At 44.6% G+C, this 20,506-nt stretch overlaps 1 protein-coding gene across 1 annotated transcript; it reads left to right on the top strand.

Annotated features, from left to right (window-relative positions):
- The first annotated feature begins 292 nt into the window (after positions 1–292).
- Positions 293–20,042, top strand: LOC119187903 (gamma-aminobutyric acid receptor-associated protein-like 2). The gene is made up of 4 exons (XM_037436010.2): positions 293–646; positions 8,848–8,903; positions 11,657–11,829; positions 18,940–20,042. Exons 1-4 carry the CDS (start codon positions 580–582, stop codon positions 19,061–19,063), a joined length of 420 nt encoding a protein of 139 aa, XP_037291907.1. The 5' UTR covers positions 293–579; the 3' UTR covers positions 19,064–20,042.
- The last annotated feature ends 464 nt before the right edge of the window (positions 20,043–20,506 follow it).

Raw genomic sequence — 20,506 nt, 5'->3', positions numbered from 1 at the left:
AGAGCATGCAATCATTCAGTGCACGCTTACTTGCTGTTAGGAGCTAAAGATGTTTTGAGTGTGCATTTCGTCACCCATCTGCTGCCAGTCAAATAAAAAGTCAGTGAATCAGCTCAGATTATCTTAAGTTTATGATTTTAAATATTTAAGAAACGTCACAAGTTATTGTTGTTTGTGTGTGTTTCTTGAAAAAGCAAATCAGCTAACGTCGCCCCTTCTTTTTTCTTTTCTTCTAAAACCATAAGGCTAACAGGCTGGGGGAGGAGGTAGGGGCAAGATTCACCGCCAGGCATATGAAGCACAAATGAGAGCTGTTCGCGCCGATGACGAGGCCAACTGCCAAAGTATACGCCACAAGCGAGCGCTCTCGTGGGGCTCGTTCCGTTTGCTCCCTTGTTTTGCTCGTTTTGCGATTCGGCCACTGGTCGGCGTAAGAAGTTTCCAATCTGCGGGTGGTGAGAAACAAAGCCACTATCAGCGGTCGGCGCGGCCGGGACGAACAATACGGGCGATCGTCGGCAGATAACCCTGCGTGTCCACGACGGCGGTGGACGTGAGCCGCTCACTGAGCGTACAGCAATGCGACGGGCGGGAGCCAGCGCTGAAGACGGCATACGGTTCCGCTTCAAGCAGCAGTACACGCCAGGTGAGATCGCGCGCCGCGGGCGCTGACCGTGGACGTGCAAAGCAGTGCTCGCCGGCGCCGCTTCGCAACGTCTCAGGCTTGGGACATGCCGCGTTTTTGTGGGGCGTGAGCCAGATGTCAGCCCCGCCGGTCCTGCTCTTCACATGCGTATAGTGTCCTGTCGATTAAGCTCACGTTTGTCGTCCTTAGTTCTGCAACATGCCTCAACGCAGCCATGCTTCGTGCGCTCGTTGCCACGGTTTCTTTAGCCGCGGCTACCTTGAGCTAGATGGCTACAGTGGCGTCGAGTTTGTCAAACTTTAAAAGGGCAGCTGGTTATGTCTGTTCTTGCGGAAAAACACACATTGCGCAATTTCTGAAAAGGTGGCGTTACCCTTCATAGCGCCTATGTTATTCAGCATCCTACAACGTTGCCAGAAGCAACTAATCAATTGTACGTGTGCTTCACAGTTATGGGATCAGCACATATTACTAAGCCGCCGACCGCGCTGTCAATCATATCTTCCAGACACTTCCTGGGTAGGAGGTGCGGCCGCATAGATGCTGCCCAAGACAAAAGAACCGCCCACGCCCCATGGTTAGCCCCATGGTTACGTACAGACGATCATGTGCACTCTGAAGTATAAGTAATTCACTGCTAAGCAGTGTAGGCCCGTGTGCTCAGATTTGGGAGTCCGTTAAAAAACCCCGAGTTGAAATTTTGGGAGCCCTCCGCTACGGCGTCTCTCATAATCATATGGTAATTTTGAGACGTTGCACCCCATATATCAATCAATCATCCCTGCTAAGCAGTAAACTCCGTTTTTCTCAATAACGCTTATGTACGCACGAAAAGAAAATAGACCTATAGGCTCCTTTTGTCATTTTTTGTCATTGCTTGTCGTGCGCTACGCACACAGATCTAGAAAAGCGTTCAAACCACTGCACTTGTAAACAATATTTTTTTTCTAACTTCTTGCTACCAGGCATAATTCTAGAGCAGCGGTATTTGACATGGTAACGACATCTTAATTCCCTGTTACCTTAAGTGGAATGCAAATACTATGTTGCCCTTTTTATGCAGCACACTGTTGGTGTGCTCTATGCAGAAGTGTGAACACCTGCACCAACTATCGTGACTGCTCCAAATTAGTGGCTCAAGTGGACGTGGTTGCATATGAGTACACAGCTAGGGAACAGCTTTGCTCCAAAGATGAACTATAATCTCGCTGTAGTACGTGTGAGACAAGCGACGAAGATATCTGTTTGTTTTTGTCTGCTTCGTTCCCTCTCCTTCAAATAATCCACTTTTTCATTATCAAAGCACTCGACTTGGCCTATTAAAAACCATACCGTGGTCGATTCGATTATAGCGCCTTCGTGCTTCCCAGTGTTGTGCTGACCTCTTCCAAGCAACCAGATGTGAACCGAAGTGCAGTTCGCTCATAAACAAAAACTAAATAATGTACCCATCATTTCCGCAGTTTGTCGGTAATTCCTAGTGCTGTAAAAAAGGCAAAAAAAAAGCCTTTAGAAGCTTGTCTTTCCCGCGAACAAGCTCCAAGAAGTACCGTGTATGATCATTGATAAGCTATAGCGAATTACGTGAAATGCAGTTCATTCTGATGTTACCACGGTGATCGTATAGCGTTTTGCAGTTTATAACAAATATGCAAGTTATATTGCCAGTTACAGCGGCTGCATTTTGTGCGGGTGGACCCACCCATCGCTTCGCCAAAAACTAAAGTAGTTATTTGTTCAGTTTGCTCTATTCAATCAAACTGTCCGTGAGAACACCAGGCACTGTAAATTGGGTTTTCATACCTACGCTTGCCGTCTCTCATAATGGGCAGTTTCGGGGCATGTATACCACGTACACGGTTTAAAGGAACCGACGACCAATTTTTTCTTCAACGCAACGGAAAGCTCGTCACTCAGTCTAATCACGGAATGTTAACGTGGAAAACGCCGTGAGACATTTGTAATCGAAATTTTATCTGCGGCGAATATGAGTTCGTATACACGCGCAACAAAGTATGCTGTAAACAGTGAGCACGAGAGATTCGTGTTCGAGTACGCTGGTTTACTGCGCAAGGGCCACTGCTCGACATTGTCCCCTGATGGCCGCGGAGGCAGCGCCGCTTCTCACTGTGCAACTCATTTTAGTTAGTCAGCATCACAGCATCGGACGACGTGACTACGTCCAGCAAAGTATTCGACTCCATAGTGAAGCTTCAAGGCTCTTTCCGCTCGGCCGCTTGACACACGGGTCATTGTCGTATAAACACAATTTAAAAACATAAATACTGCAGTACTTGATTGATATGTGGGGTTTAACGTCCCGAAACCACCATATGATTGAGAGACACCGTAGTAGAGGGCTACGGAAATTTCGACCACCTGGCGTTCTCTAACGTGTACTCAAATCTGAGCACACGTGCCTACAACATTTCCGCCTCCATCGGCAATGCAGCCGCCGCAGCCGGGATACGAACCCGCGACCTGCGGGGCAGCAGCCGAGTACCTTAGCTCCTAGACAACCATGGTGGGGCAATATATAAATCCTACAGTATTTAGTTCGCGAACAGAATGCTTCAGTCTGTCACCATAATTTATTTTTTTTAATTCAACCAGAATCTAATCGCGCATACGTTCAGTCCACTTGTCGTTCCTTTAACAGAACTTGAGTGTACACAGACGAATGCGAAAAAGACAAAAACGGGACAAGCGCTTCCTCGCCACCGAAGGGTTTATTGAACAGGTTAGCATATAAACACACACACACGCACGCACGCGCGCGCGCGAAAATAAAATTGACCGAATCATGCGTGCATTCACTTCGCCATCTAAATTACTTGCCCAACAGCCTCTGAAACAGATGCCAAACGGCACTGTAGTTTTAGGTTGCAGTGCGCTGAATCGCACTAGAGCATTTTAGAATTCTCATAGCACGCGCTAGCGCATGCCACAAGAATTCGTAAATGCTCTAGAGCCATTCAGACGACCCGCTAAGCAAGAGATGGGCGCGCTGGTTCCTGTACGGACTTGTGGTACTTGCTAGCACGCTGCAACCAGTTTCCCGCGAATTATGGAAACTGACAATTCACTGAAAGTGCTAGGTAATCGATAATTTTTCTGTGGTGTCATGTCATGGCGTTTTCAGTGGGAAACTAATGCAACTTATGGCGTTTTCAGTGGTGAACTAACGATCATCAACATAAGTTATTAGTTGACGATCAACATGGTTTCAGCAGGGGCCTGTCTTGCACAACACAGCAGATTGAGTTCTACCATGATTTAGTGTCCGAGGTTGATGACAGTGGTCAAACAGATTGTGTTTTGTTATATTTCAGAAAGGCGTTTGACACCGTGTGCCATCCCTTGCTTCTTCGCAAACTCGAAAGGGCAAATATTGATAAGAAAGTACTGAATTGGATAGCCTGTTATCTATCACAGCGTCGACATTGTCATTCTCAATGGTACTACTTCTTCTACAGTGGAAGTAACATCCGGTGTCCTCAAGGGTCCGTTTTAGGACCGCTACTGTTTTTAGTTTACATTAATGATATTCCTGATGGCATTACTTTTCGAATACGTTTATTCGCTGACGATTCAGTTGTGTACAGAAAAATAAAAAATGAACAGGATCGCATTGAATTGCAGGCTGACCTTACCCGAATTGTGCAATGGTGTGATAAGTGGGAAATGCAACTTAATGTGAAAAAGTGTGTGCACGTGTCTTTTACTAGAAAAAAAGAAAAAAAGATGAAGCGCGTTACTTTTTGAATGGTGGCGTCATTGATCATCAATCAATGTATAAATACTTGGCTGTAACACTTACGAGCGACTGTTCATGGAATGCACATGTGCATGCTGTAGTTGCAAAAGCTGCCAGAGCCCTAAATTTCATTCAACGAAATCTATGATCCTCCCCTGCTGTCCTAAAAAGTACTGCGTATATTTCATTTGTCCGCCCGATTTTGGAATATGCATGATGTGTGGTGGATCCGCGCAAAAAGTCCTTGATTGATCTGATCGAGAAAATACAGAACAGAGCGGCAAGGTTCGTTCTCAGTCGGTATAAGCGAGGTGACAGCTGTACTGAAATGAAAAACGAGCTGGGATGGGAAGCGCTCTCCTCTCGCAGAAGAAAATTGCGTTTGAAATTGTTATTCCAGATATACCATAAGAAGACTGGCATCAATAAAGACACTTACCTTAAACCACTGCGTTATCTGTCTAGCTCTGATAATGACCTTAAGATTCAAGAATACTGGACTGGAACGAAGCTTTATGCTAATTCTTTTTGGTTCATACTGTACAAGAGTGGAATCAATTGTATTGTGACCAAGTGTGCTGTCATAACGAAAACTTGTTTTTTTTCAAAGCTGCAACCCCCTCCCCCCCCCCCCGCTTACACGCCTTTGGGCAAAGCAGGGTATTTCTGAATAAATAAAAATAAACTCGCCACTGTTTACCGGCAAATTTCGGGTGTTCAAAAATGTTAAGGACATATTGTCCAAGAGGTCTGCTCCGAGGGAAATTTTTGACCGACTTCGCGGGAAAATTCGGTGTTTACTAAAAAGATCAGCTTGAGTCAGACTGCCGACCTTGCACATATAGGGCGAATAACAAGATAACTCGGAACTAAAGGCGATAATAACCATGACTGCAATTTTACTGGCAAGTGATTCATCGCCGTTAAAACAGAGCCCAGCGATCATGCCGGAACAAAATGTAAAAATGCGGCAACAGAATGTGGAAAATGCGAGACCTTTTTTGGCGCACGCCGCAGCCCCGTGAACTTTAAACTAGATACACCGGGCTTCTCTCAACTGCGCTCATTTCATCCCATGACCGTTGTTTCATGCATAAAACTGCTCATTAACTGTTCTACTATTGCGCCGTCGCAAATGTTGGGCAGGGCATTATAAAGGTTACTGACTGATTCGATTATAGCGTTTTGACCCGCAAACCGAGATATTGGAGCTGTTCAACAGGAAACATTGCAAAATCATATCTTTTTTTTTTACTTTGCATGATTTCTGCCGTGTCTCGTCCGACGATAAGCAGTGTTGATAACGTCATCGCATGTTTTCAATGCGTGTCGTCGTGCCTTAACTGAGTTCGCGGCGCCAGTGGAAAGCTAAGCGCCGTTCAGAGCTGTGTGCATTTGACTTTTTTTTAAATGATTGCACACCTAGGGGGCTGGATCTTGGTTCTCTAGTCGACGGTACGTTGAACCTACTTTCGTTATGACATACATGTAATGGAATGTTGTAATCGCGTGAAGGTAAAGGACAGTACAATTTGTATAACAGAATGAGGATATATGAATCGAAGGTCTTCGAATTTGAAGCAAATCACTTTTTCCTCAGTCTGATGTTATGTTAGGATGAATCGCTGTTCACTTTCAGTGTACGAAGAAAAACCATGTTAGCTTTGTGACGTAGGTGTTCGTCATGCTTCCGCTAGTTGCTGTGTTGCCCACAACGTTACGTCGTTTCGTTGCATCCAGTATCATAGCTATAGCCCATGTGTATGGGGGGGGGGGGGTATTTGAAGGGATATAATATTGCTGTGCACAAAATTTAATGCACCACCCCTTTGTGCTAATATTGAAGCCTTCATACATTCCTCTATTGCCTCAAATATTTGCCAGTCCCTCTAAATGTCGCGAATTGTTCGCAGGAAGAGCGATACCGCAGGCCAGTGTCGCCTGGAATCGGTGAGAGCCACAAATACTCGCTCGTATCTCCGAAAAAAAAATTCAGGAAATTGTGCGTTGTCGGAACGTGACACACAAGCTCACTATTTCGTTCCTGAAGTTGGTGTTTAAGATGTGCAATAATAGCGGTAAACGTGTTCATAGTTAACGTTCGTATTCGTTATTTTTCATGGCCGTATGCGTATAATCGAAGGAGACGCTCTTCAGTCTTGCATATCACCAAATTTAAATGACGCATTTAAGTTTTGTGGCCCTGTCGTGCAATTATACCTAATACGAGTCTCCGGAAACATCAACTAGATCACAAGTGTTATCGTATACCGATTCCGAAACCTTTTAGCAGGAAATAATCGTCAAATGTGCGATATCGCTGTGCCATTTGAACACTTTCCAAAGCCTGAACACTGGATAACGCGTCGCCCCGCCGCGGTGGTCTAGTGGCTAAGGTACTCGGCTGCTGACCCGCAGGTCGCGGGTTCAAATCCCGGCTGCGGCTGCTGCATTTCCGATGGAGGTGGAAATGTCATAGGCCCGGGTGCTCAGATTTGGGTGCATGTTAAAGCACCCCAGGTGGTCAAAATTTCCGGAGTCCTCCACTACGGCGTCTCTCATAATCATATGGTGGTTTTTTGACGTTAAACCCCACAAATCAATTAATCTGGATAACGCGTCGAACAAGAGTTGTGCAGATGAGCAATACTCTCGCGTTCATTTTTCTGGATTGTTAAGCACGTTCTCTCTGGCACATTAACTCGTTTCTCTTTGCGTTCTTTCTCTGCGACGTCACTGGATGCACAGCATACATTTTACCTAGATGCCCCAGGTTTATTGTTTTGCTTTTTTAGCTAAAAATATGCTCTGTAGTTCGGGCATATTTCTTCGGTGGATTTTCTTCAAAGTGATGAAACTTGCTGGCCTTCGTCTATCTTGAGAACTTTTGCACTAAAGGGTGTATTTTGTTGGTTCAGTCCACGCTTAAGGAACGAGTGACTTCTCATCGGTCTAGCCAAAGACAAATGTGAAGCCAGGGTGCTTGATAATCTTACATAATCAAGGTCACGGTGACAAATGGTTTGAGGAAAACTGCGTAAGTATCAATTGGTTACCCTGTGTGTACGAGGTGACCCGTCTGCACAGACGAAAGGGCAAGACAAAACCAAACGAAAAGGGCGCAGACAGAATTTTTTTGGAGGGGGGGGGGTGAGGTGGAAGGAAACAAGGATGAGGGAGTAGTAGCCCCACTTCAGTGTATTCGTGCGTATGTTTGCATGACTCGTGTATATATACGCTAGCGAGATTGAAAAATTTTCGGAGGATTTGAACGCTCACCCCACCACCTGACTACGCCAATGGAAAATCGTCATTCTTTCATCCTTTTAATCTCCATTCATAGACGGCCCACTGTTATTAGCCCAGCCCCGAAGTCTGCAAGTTTGTTATGCTGTTTTCTTCCGCAGAGCAATTGGGAATTCTTACGTACTTCCTAATATGAGTGTAGAAACGCAGTCGTTTCTACGAGACGCGTGAGTGCATATACACGATACACAACGCCGTATAATGTGCAGTGCCCGTGCCGAAGCGTGTTTACGTTTGTGTTCTCATTGATTATGCTTTGAGTACCAGCTTCGAAAGTTATCTTATGGAGAGCTGTTAGGCTAAACTTCGGCATCTAGACGAGTTTGTGCCGTCGCATGCAGCTGCCGAGAACGTGGGCGACGCGTTTCGTAAGCTGCCCTTTTGATATTGAGAATACCGATAAGGCCGATAAAGCGTATAATGCAGCGCGCTAGTGTCTATATAGATTTGAACGTGACGTCGAGCGTACGCCTGCTACCTCTGTCAACTGGAAACGGACCACTTCACCGGTAACATTTCGCCAATAATTTTCATTTCTTCCATGAGCGCTCCTTAGGTAGAGTTTTACATACCACGCACAACGTGATCGCTTGTTGTACGGCTACAGAGTTGCTCGTTCCGTTGACGATTCGCAGCCTCGCCCCTGAGTCTACTTCAGCAATGCATTCACTGCTCCGATATCGGGCGTGGCCCATTCGCGTATGGGTGGAGGTCAAGGGCTCTTCAGACCAACATACTGCAGACTAGGAATTAGCGTACATTGCTGTTTCATTTGTTGTTTCATTTGTTGCTTTTTTTTGTCATGTGCTTGAGTGCGTGTTTAGTCGAAACCTTAAACAAAATTATCGGAACGGGTCGCGAAGTCAAAACCCTCATTTAGGTTAAAGTGAATCGTTCAAGTTAAGTCTCTGAAAATACAACTTCCGAAATACACTGTGGGAATAATTTATTGATTCACTTTTTTTTTGTTTTTATTCAGTAGTCCATGTTTGCGTTATTTTTTTGTGTTATTGAATACCCTTGTGCTAGACAACCGCGAGTAACTAGCTCGTGGTTATCGAATTCATGCTGCTTGTATCATATTCACCTTCTTGTATCAATTACAATGTAACCACTGCTGTTATATTTCTGTATTTAGAGCAGAGGAAGCAAGAAGCGGACGCTATCCTCCAGAAGTACCCGCAACGTATTCCTGTAAGTACCACTGCAGTGGTAGACTGGACAGCCCACTATTGCACTGCCACTGAGCCTTTATATGTATCCAACAGAGGAAATAAGCATTATTAAAATGCCAATGATGGCCAAGAGCAGCCAAACAGGAACAGGGCTTGTCCTGTCTGGTTCTCATTCCCTTTCCTTCGTTCAGTTTGTATTCGTTGCTTTCATGTTTCCAATAGAATGAACCAACTTGCCCAGCAAGCCACGTTACTGATACATGTGTACGCGCAAGTTCTATGCTACGCGTACGAAACAGACGGAGTATGCGAAAGAGAAGCCGCAAATTGTTCTTGACGTGCTGAGCAGCGCGTAGTCATTTTGACCATGCACTCGTGGGTACAGAAATGTTTGGAGTCAACGGTATCCTGGTGCAACGTGATGAGCAGATCGCTTAGTTCAAAACAAGACTTCGCACTGAAGTTGTACGGAAGCCGTTCGAACGGTTGGTGTGACCTGAAATGTGCGATTTATTGCGACCCCTCCGTGTTTAGGTGAGAAAGTGAAAAATGAGTAAGCTGGTGTGTAAGTACGCCCCGTTTATTTCTAATTGACCCTTATTAACGAGTCTTATTCTAAATGGTGGTCGGTTCTTTCACTCGAACTGTTCTTCAGCTAATCGTGCGCTTGAAATAGCAATCATGTGCAGGCTTGCACACAACTTCGTTTCAAAAGCGTTTATAAAGGCTGATCTTGTCGACGTAAACGGGACAAAAATGAGATTTTAAATTCAACTCGCCTCACCCATTTTTCTTCTTTATATTATTTATTTTTTCGGCTCCACTTGGGATATCTCACTGCTTCTTGCAGTTCGAAGCGCTCACTGTTTCTTGCAGTTCGAAGTTTGCAGGACCTTCTGTATCTTCAGTATCTCGTACTGTACAGTTCAGTTCCAGTTTATTTCTTTTTTCGGCTCTACTTGGGATATCTCGCTGCTTCTCGCAGTTCGAAGCGCTCACTGTTTTTTGCAGTTCGAAGTTTGCAGGACCTTCTGTATCTTCAGTATCTCGTACTGTACCGTTCAGTTCCAGTTTATTTCTTTTTTCGGCTCTACTTGGGATATCTCACTGCTTCTTGCAGTTCGAAGCGCTCACTTTTTCTTGCAGATCGAAGTTTGCAGGACCTTCTGTATCTTCAGTATCTCGTACTGTACAGTTCAGTTACAGTTATTTCTTTTTTCGGCTCTACTTGGGATATCTCGCTGCTTCTTGCAGTTCGAAGCGCTCACTGTTTCTTGCAGCTCGAAGTTTGCAGGACCTTCTGTAACTTCAGTATCTCGTACTGTACCGTTCAGTTCCAGTTTATTTCTTTTTTCGGCTCTACTTGGGATATCTCACTGCTTCTTGCAGTTCGAAGTGCTCACTTTTTCTTGCAGTTCGAAGTTTGCAAGACCTTCTGTATCTTCAGTATTTCGTGCTGTACAGTTCAGTTCCAGTTTATTATTTCTTTTTTCGGCTCCACTTGGGATATCTCGCTGCTTCTTGCAGTTCGAAGTGCTCACTTTTTCTTGCAGTTCGAAGTTTGCAAGACCTTCTGTATCTTCAGTATCTCGTACTGTACAGTTCAGTTCCAGTTTATTATTTCTTTTTTCGGCTCCACTTGGGATATCTCGCTGCTTCTTGCAGTTCGAAGCGCTCACTGTTTCTTGCAGTTCGAAGTTTGCAGGACCTTCTGTATCTTCAGTATCTCGTAGCGTACAGTTCAGTTCCAGTTTGTTATTTCTTTTTTCGGCTCTACTTGGGATATCTCACTGCTTCTTGCATGCAGTTCGAAGCGCTCACTTTTTGTTGCAGTTCGAAGTTTGCAAGACCTTTTGTATCTTCAGTATCTCGTACTGTACAGTTCAGTTCCAACGCGATAGTTGACACAAACCACTACGAATGTGTAATAGTGATTGAGGTAAAAGACTTATTTGGGCAGCTTTGACTTATTTCTTCAGATTTAGTTGTGTAGAGATCGGTCATTTTAGAACTACACCTATTTTTATTTTCGATAATACACCCCTCTGTTGAAATTTCAAGGAAGGGGGACTTTGGGGATTCCCCCCCCCCCCCGCGGCTACGGGCCTTACAACGAATGCGTTTGCAACTGAAAAAATCTAGAAACATTTTTGCCATCATTCATGCAGATATAGCATCTTCAGTAGGATCAGAGTGTAAGTATTACCTAGTGGTCATTTTGTTTTCATTGCACCGTCTCGTAACTTTTGAAATGTGTCCCTCGTCGTTACTTTCAAACCGCTTGAGGGCTCCACCCTGCCGAAGGGTTGAGCTCTTTGTATACAATATATCTAAGGCCATCCCACATCACTCCTCCTGCAATCTAGGGTGAGATCGTTCGTGTATTATTTTATTGGCGCAAAACTCGTCTCAAGAAATTCCAAGGTGATAGAAACTAACCTAGCCTGTGCTATAATAAACGTGGCTAACTTGGTTTGTTCATGAGGTATATTGCACTACCATCAGCGATCTGCTTTCGAGTTACAGCTGCCCGGCCAAGCTAGGACTGGGTCTCGCTATATCATGCGTGATAATATTGTCAACTTACGGTATTGTGCTGTAGCTTTTTGAAGGCGGGCATCTATGCTGTCGTGGTTCCTGCAAATACTGTGAATTTAAGATTAAAGATTAAGATTAAAGACTCTAATCAACTGCATTATGGATCACAAGCCCTTTTGAGTACAGCTGCTCTACTTTTGCACGAAAGCAGAAACAACCTGTTCTCCGTCTCAGGTGATTGTGGAGCGAGCGCCCAACTCGCACGTTCCTTCCATTGACAAGCAGAAGTTCCTGGTGCCCAATGACATCACGGTGGCGCAGTTTATGTGGATCGTGCGGAAGCGCATTCATCTCTCGCCAGAGAAGGCACTCTTCGTCTTCGTTGGCCGCCTTATGCCCCAATCCAGGTGAGCGATTCACTCGTGTCAATTGAGCTTCGACTGTGGATGGTCTTCTATGGTGCTTGGAAATAGAACGCGGCTTCACAGCATTGTGACTGCAAGGTGTGTCAAACAGCATGTTGAACACATATCAAATGCAAGGCATGTGCCTTTGTACACTATGGACAAGTAGAAGTTGCGTAAAATTGAATTTGGGCTGACTTAAAGCTTCCATTCGATGACTTACTTGAAATATTGTACCGTTGCACCCTAAGCGTGAGCTTATGGCTATGAGAAGACTACACATTTTAGTGCGTTGTTGTAGTTCGTCGCTGCATCTGCGAGGACTACTACTGAACACACGCTGACTGAAGAGGACTGCTAGTGTGACACGTATACCTCGCCAAACCATACACAGGCTCTCGTTTAGAACTGTGGTAGAAGCTAACTCTATAGAGTAATTTTGTCAAAACATTCGTCTGTTATACTTACGGACGGTTGCAGAGATTCACGAGATTCAAATAATGTGATATCGTGTACTTTTCGCGCTTCCTCTCCCATCAGAGTTCATACGTCACTTCTTAAAAACAGAAACGCGTATACTAAGCAAGATCACGTAAATTTTCTCGTGGTGAACACTATAACCAATCATCCAGAAATCGCATACTCAATAAAGGCTGCGCTCAAGATGTGGCCGTATCTGTAGTAGTGTAGTCATCCCGAAGCCCAATTTAGCGAATTGTATGCATCCGGCCACCTGTTCCAAAACACATTGCTATAGTCTGTTGGCATTATCTGTCACTCTTTAAAAATATTAGTGTTTTCTAACTTCGAGGTCGTCGAGGCTTGTCCCAGCATTCACTATACCTAGCTAGCAATGCAGACAGTAAGTACAATGACATCACTTCTGGTTACTACTTACAAGGAAGTAACGTGTATTTAGTAACTTTACTATTATCAACAACTCACTACATTGCTTAATATGTACTGATGGGCTAGAATAGTTGGTTAGCCATGAAATTCGAAGCAGCACGCAGAAGCACACAAATCACGAACACATAAAAATACGCGAATCTAAGCGCTGCACAGAAACATAGTTGCTGTGAAGCACTTGTGTTTGCGTCTTTCTATGCGTGCTTTGTGCGCTTCTGTGCGCTGCCCATTCGAGAATGACTATTGTTAGTAGACTCTATAAAAAAATGGCTTGGCCTTTTTTTTACTCGTAAACTGTTGAGCGTACAAGACATAGACAGAAACATATACACACGGCACGTTGTGTGTGTGTGTGTGCCTGTGTTACAGTGTACGTCTTCTGCCCACAACAGATTACGAGTAATGGCAAACCAACAAGATCAAGCTGATTCCGTTGCAAAGGGCATTGTCTTGTTATAAGTAATAACATCTCGTTAGTGCATGCGATTACCCTATGGTACACCTAACAATGACTTTTTCAGACGACTAAGGCATGAACGAAGAACAAAACTCCCAAACTCACACAGAAACAGAAGTATTCTGCGTGACATTGCTCGAACAGCGCCGCAACTTTTAGACCATTTACGATCCTCTACTCCAGGGCAGCCTATGTTACAACGATGAGTAGCCACTGAAACATATAATCCATCACTTGGGCCAAGATTCTTGTAACTTCTTGTATGTACACGTGCCATAACGCAGCACAATACCATTAGTCAGACATAATTGTGAACATAAGCGTAAAATTTCCGCATCACTTCTACAATGGCAGCATAACATTAATAGAGATAGTAACGCGCTTACTAACTCTTCACGCACGCAAGTAGTAACGGTCACTAAACCTCTATTTTCTTGGGAGGTCAAGATGTGTTCTGTGAAGTGCTCTTAATTTGATGTTGGCTTAAACTGCGTTTCCTGCTTACGTGTGAGGCGTGGCCCCTAGGCCAGCGAACTCTCATAAGTCGACTCACTCGTACTCGCTCATACTCAAATCAAGCCGGGAGTTGAGTCTGAGTGAGTCCGGGTGAGTAAAACTTTGCTGAGTGAGTCCGACTGAGTGCAGTTCAAGAAAATTCTGGTGAGTGCGAGTTAGAGTGAGTTTGGCCCAGGAAAGTTTTGGTGGTTCTGAGCTCGAGTGTGTTTAAAGCGCAATATACATTTCTCGGGTGACTCTGAGTGAGTTTTACTTTCTTTGGCTGACCTATGGTTCTATCTACTATTCTGCAACATTGCTGTGACCCTTACTTGGATTGCTTACGTCTGTTCAAACGTATTCCAAAGAAGTTTTGTTCATATACACTATTTCAATGTTTATTGGTCAGAGGCGTGAATTACTCCCCACCATAGAGAAGGTTCTTGATAATTATATCTCATGTTGTCATCTTTTTCCAGAAAAATGCCCTTACTGCTTTGCGAGCTTTCGGTACCATATCAAATGATGTCAAAAAGAGCACCGATTACGTGAGATATTGTTTTTAAAGAGCATTGAGACCTTGGTCACGAAAGCTAATTCTAGGCTGGCAGACTCATGAGCTGACTCACTCGAACTCGGATCAAGTTATGAGTGCGAGTCCGACTGAGTCAAGCACACGAAAGTCCGAGTGAGTTCAAAGCGCCAAATGTATTTCATGAGTGACTCTGAGTGAGCTTCACAGGTTTTGCCGACCAATGGACTTGCGCTACACGTTTAGTTGTTTTTCTTCATGATTGCGGCGTCACGTGTGCTCTAAGCGAGCCATATAATGTGCTGTAGGATCGCATAGAATAAACAAAAGTTAGCAAGTTTAGTGCACCTCCTGTTGCCTGTCATTCCCTTCGTCGCTTTTGTTTCTTGCCTTGATAATAAAACTAAACTGCACTGTAGCATTATGGCATTACGAACCCAGACACGCCGAGTACTAATGATGTTTAATACCTCTCGCATATTTATATAGCAGTAAGACGTCAGTGACAAGTATACATATAGTGAAGCTGACAAGGGGGTGGTCAATGCTGCAGTTCCTTCGGTCCTTTAATTACCTTACATGCGTCAACATAACTTTCCTTCCACCAAAGGCGGCTGTGTCATCATCAAAGCTGTGCAGTGATTGCGTTTCAGTTCCCCTTCAGCAGCAGTAGTGTAGCGGTCAACTGCTCGGTGGCTGACCCAAAGGCCGCGAGTTATATTCCGGCCGCGGTGGTCTCATTTCGATGGAGGCCAAATGCTAGAGGCCCGTGGAGTGAGCGATGTCACTGCACGTTAAAGACCAGATGGTATAAATTTCAGGAGCCTTCCACTGCGAGGTCCCTCCCAATCATGTTGTGGTTTGGCACGTTAAAGCCCTGATATTGTTTGTTATCATCTTCGCTCCCCCAGTATGCCTTCAGGAGACTCGATGGTATACGCCTTTCATTTAATAAGACTCCGAGACAACCATACGAGCCATGTGGAGTTGTTGAAGGCAGCAAAATTGATTGACCCTCTAGGACGCAGTCTTCCCGCCTCCACACAATAAACTAAAACAAAGCTCAGGTCATTACACTCAGGCGATTACAAACATAAACCTATCCGAACCCACTATTAACAAGATTTATCCGGAGTTGTGTGTTTCTACAACATGCGATAAATGCCACGACACCGTAGATCTTGCTCATGTGATCTGGCGTTGCTCCGCGTGCACCGACAAGGAAAATAGTGAAGAACGATGGGACGCAGCTTTGCGCAGTACTACATTAGAGGGACAGTTATGGGCAGTCCAATGGGCCTACGAAGCGGCTGAAAGGCTAGGTCTTTCGGTCCCCACGCGGGAGTGGCCCGCTTCGGGCTAGGACACTGGCACGGCGTATTGGACCTTTATAAAGTTCTTACATCGGTACTCGTGTGTGTGTGTGTGTGTGTGTGTGTGTGTGTGTGTGTGTGTGTGTGTGTGTGTGTGTGTGTGTGTGTGTGTGTGTGTGTGTGTGTGTGTGTGTGTGTGTGTGTGTGTGTGTGTGTGTGTGTGTGTGTGTGTGTGTGTGTGTGTGTGTGTGTGTGTGTGTGTGTGTGTGTGTGTGTTTTGAAATGTATCTTTCACTCTTTATTCCTCTCATCATGTGCAAGGTAGCAAACCAGCCGTAGTCTAACCTCCCTGCCTTTTTGATGCGAAGCGTCTCGGGGCCGAGCTTGATCTGGTGTGCGGCGTGATCCCTTTTACTAGGCATGCGCATCCCCTCCCCTTCTCTCCTCTGCTACACTCCCCTCTCTCACCTCGCAACGCCATTGCATACAGCGTCTGCTAGTCAACGCTCTTTCCCCCTCTCTCTCCTCTAAGCATTGCTCCAAGCAGCGTTTACACCCCCATTGCGCATGCGTATCCCCTTCTCTCCTACGCTTACCTCTCTCGCCTCGCAACGCCGATGCAGGCATCGTCTACTGAGGGTTAATTGTTTGAGAAAATTCACTCCTCGCGCTGAACTGCTCACTCAGTGCTGCCAACCTGCGGAGCCACTTCTCCCTCTCTGGAGAGATAAAAATTCCCTAGATTTCTCATTGGAACACTAATGTGTTTTTGCTGTGGAGAACTATTTCAAGAGAGAAGGAAAATAGAAGGGAAAAGAACGGCAGGGAGGTTAACCAGCCTATAGGCAGCCGGTTTGATACCCTGTGCATGGGAGGAGGATGGGAGAGATGAAAGATAGAAAAGTTCACCTTTGTGATATATAGGTGCATTCGTGTGTGCATTGGTTTGAAAATATTCAGTATAATCACTGTGCTGAAGGTGAAAAAATGTCGCAGTACAAACTGCAAAGCATTTACCACCATTGTATTTCATGAAATCACAAAGGTAAAGCGCTCATCACATTTGGGGGGGGGGGGGGGGAAGCATGTGGTTTCGTAGTTTTTCATACAAATCAAGAAAGAAGGAATCATTCCGTCTACACACAATCGTACATTTCAAGAAACAGTACATATATTACAAAGCAGTGCATATAGGCCGAATTAGGGATAAATTATGAAAATAGTCAAGAACGCTGCTAGCTGTTCAATGCAAAAAACATGATCTTACACGACGATAGAGTACACTTGTAATCGCATGCATGTGACAATAATAATAATAATAATAATAATAATAATAGTAATAGTAGTGATAGTAGTGATAGTAGTGATAGTAATAGTAATAGTAATGATAATGATAGTAATAGTAATAATAATAATAGTAATAATATTAATAATAGTAATAATAATAAAATAGTCGGAACGAGCATACAAAGCGAAGTATATGTAATATTCCTGCGAGCAAGCTTAAATATTCATAAATTCTGTTATTTTGCAACTCTCCTGCGGAAAATGCTTGGTGGCGTCCATATAAAAGTCATGCACGCTTGCAAAACTTATAAACAGTGTCTTGAAAAATATACTTTTTAGCTTTTTTTTATGCTATATGTACAATACATTGTGACAAAAACTAGAACCATGAAAGCATATAATGCCAGTTGGCAGTTCATCCCTCGCAATTTGCTGAGTGGTTGAGAAAAGATATGTGTATTAGAAATGTTGACTGCCATACATTCGTTTGAAATATATCTTTGAGTTTTCCACCAGCCACTTTTTTTTTCAGCAGTGCAAATAACCGCATACATGCAGCTACTGCCCTGGCCGCGCTTTTCACAAAAACCTTGGGGACCTTGGCGGAGCCACGGCTCCACTAGGCAGCTCACTAGCAACATGACCGCATTCGCAAATGGAAACCGATAAAGAAAAACAGCAACAGCTCAAAGAAATAACGCCGCGGTTGAAGTGTGGCAGCTTGGGCTGGTTGGTATGGCATGACGATAGTTATAGCGCGAAAACAAAACGACGTTCGTGTCCTTCTTGTCTCTGTGTTGTCGTTTTGTTTTCGCGCTATAACTATCGTCATGCCGCTGTTGAAAGGCGAGAAAATAGAAGGTTGGTGTAATGAAAACGTATTTGGTGGGTTCAGAAGAGACAAGTTTTTGTTCATTGGTTCGAATTGGGATTCAGGCAATCGACGTCGAACACCGACGGCACAGAATGAACTGCATGCGATGAAGTAGGGGAGAGGAGAGCGCTGACACAGCGTTGGGGGCGTAGAGCAGCCCCGTCACCCCCTCGCATGGCATCGCACGGCGGCTTTAGGTGAGTGTAGAAAGTGTGTAAAAGAGAAAAGGTGGAAAAAGGAACGAAAAATAGGTTGTGGGTGGTAGGTTCCTTCGTCGATCTGCTTGTTTAACGTGGAAGTGAAAAATTTCCCTATAGATGTTGACAGATTTCTCTTTTCCCCTAAGTACATCCTAAATTCTCTAGGTCTAGAAAAATTTCCTTAGAATTGGCAGCACTGCGGCTCCCTGACCACCTCCTATATAGGCAATGGATTAACCTCCAAAATAGTGCTGGTGGGATATTTCTGCTATGCATTGTTCAACAATGAAAATTCACAGCGTGTGCGTTAAGTAAAGGTGGACTGTGGATCTCTGTCCAATCAAAGTGGATAATTGGACCAGTTGGCGATTCATGATCGGTACACACTGCGTGATAGAAAACTCGGACGAAAAGAAGACAAGGACTAGCGCAGACTGTTACCTGTAGGTTTACTTATCCCGCACTGCATAAATATATCATGAAATGCAGAATATACACGCTAGTGTGTCTTTTTCGGTCCTTGTTCTCTACGGTGCAGTATACATCGCTCGGTCCAATCAGTCTTCTCTCTCACTCTTCATTGGGAGCGATTGGCATGTTCCAGTAGGAAACACCGGTCCATCCCTGCGTGTTTTGCGCCTCCCCAGATTTCTCTCCTGCGCAACGCCGCGATGAGGGCCAGGGTCAACGCCACCGCCAGTGTAAACGTTAGCACCCGCTGCTTCACATCTACACAAGGTTCCTTTAAGAGAGAGATGGCGTAATTTTTCTTGTATTCCTTCTCTCTTTTCTGTCGGCCACTTCTGCACACCCCCGTGTGCTCAGATATGGGTGCACGTTAAAGAAGGTGGTCGAAATTTCCGGAGCACTCCACTACGGCTTCTCTCATAATCTTATGGTGGTTTTGGCACGTTAAACATCACATATCAATCAATCAAATCAACTTCTGCACACCCCTTTTATAGTAATTATAAACGTGATCAGTTCGCGAGTCTTTCTTGCAAAGTCTTCTCGACGCTGAGTGCAGTTCTTGTTTCACCTCGCAGCCTCAGCATGGGAGACCTATATGCCACGTACCACGACGACGATGGCTTCCTCTACCTCGCCTACAGTGGTGAAAACACGTTCGGCTACCTACGCTCCGGAACAAGTGTGCCCCTACAGACTTGAACTGTCGTGCCTGCGTGCCTCGTAGTGCGCCGTTCCTTCCTATGCTTCGCGGTGCAGCAAGCGGCCGCCTTCATTTTAAAACAATACTATCGCAAACTTTCCCGTGACGGCTTTTTTTTTTTCGTTTTAACTCGTGTGGTTGGAACCTCGTGCATCCTGTATGAAGTGGCGTAACATGTGGCAGCTTGTTACAAATAAAATTAGCTATTTAACAATATGTGATCACGGGTTTCGATCACCGTACGTCGCGCATGCATCAGGAAGGCAGTGACCACGAACTGTTTGTAACCGCGCCGCACGGCTCATTCATTGGTGTTTTCTGTGGAGTATTTAGGCTTTGCCCAGCATCATCGGTTCTCAAGTTTAAACGTCTAGGCCAACAGCTCACCTAAGGTCCTCAATCTGGAGCAAGCTGTGTGTCACAGTTCCATGCTTTTGGTTGCCATTCTTTTCAAAGCATCCGTGGCTTGGTGATTTATGTTCACCGACAGGAGAAAGTATGTGCTCCATGTTTCAGTGTCACATGCTCATTTGAAGCTTATGTCGTGTACGCGCAGCAACTGGTTGTTCGAAGAAAAGCATAGATTTACATCTTTTTTCTTTGCAAACAACTGTGCTGCAGACTTGAGTGTCCTACGCATCCTGCCTCTCGTCGACCGCTTTCTGCACCTCCTTTAAAACCAGCATTAAAGACTCGCAGGAAAGCGCTAAATGGATATTTGATAAGTGTGCTCAGAAGTGGCATGAACGATCTGGAAAAGGTATGGAGGTTTTCTCGACTGTATGAATAGAAATACGGCGTTCTATATCGCCTGCTCATATTTCTCTTTCGAACGCGTTGTCATTTATGCAAGGTTTTAATATGTGAATGTACGAGATTTCAACTCTTGTTCATTTTTATTATTTGTTCTAGATGTGAATGCTGAAAAAATGCGATCAACCAAAAATAAAGTTCACACGAAAAGCAAGTCAAGAACAATGGTCTTGTCTTATTTACTGAATATTTCATTTCACCGTTCCTATATGCCAACTTGCGCATACAGCGCCGAGCCAGTGATAAAGCACGGAAAAAAAGGAAAACTTTTTTCAGAGTGGGCAGTACGTTCCTCATAGACTGTACGAACTCGTGCCTCGAGATACTGTTCTTTCCCGAGTCCGAGCTACAAATTAGGATGGCTATATTCCATGTGCAAACGCTGGGTTTCATTTCGGTAACTCGTCATTGCTACCATGTTTCCGACATCACCTGTTTCTCGAGTGAAATCGGGCTCGGCATTAATGAAGTTTTCACTGACCTTCGTGAAAAGCGAGTTTAGTTTAGGAAGCTGTAAGTGCTTGTAGATTGCAATCCTGGCCGAAGAAGGTCGATATTCTCAGGAGTACCAAGATTCGAAAACGTCTGTATACTTTTGCTGCGTGGTCCAGACAACAGATAAGAAATTC

The sequence above is a fragment of the Rhipicephalus microplus genome, chromosome X (assembly GCF_043290135.1).
Source record: "Rhipicephalus microplus isolate Deutch F79 chromosome X, USDA_Rmic, whole genome shotgun sequence".
NCBI lineage: Eukaryota > Metazoa > Arthropoda > Arachnida > Ixodida > Ixodidae > Rhipicephalus > Rhipicephalus microplus.
This window is presented reverse-complemented; position numbering and strand designations above follow the sequence as displayed.

Coding starts and splice junctions, on each gene's coding strand:
- LOC119187903 (XM_037436010.2), top strand. CDS start 580: ATGCGACGGGCGGGAGCCAGCGCTGAAGACGGCATACGGTTCCGCTTC. Junction 647..8,847: donor CAAGCAGCAGTACACGCCAG/GTGAGATCGCGC, acceptor TTCTGTATTTAG/AGCAGAGGAAGCAAGAAGCG. Junction 8,904..11,656: donor AGTACCCGCAACGTATTCCT/GTAAGTACCACT, acceptor TCTCCGTCTCAG/GTGATTGTGGAGCGAGCGCC.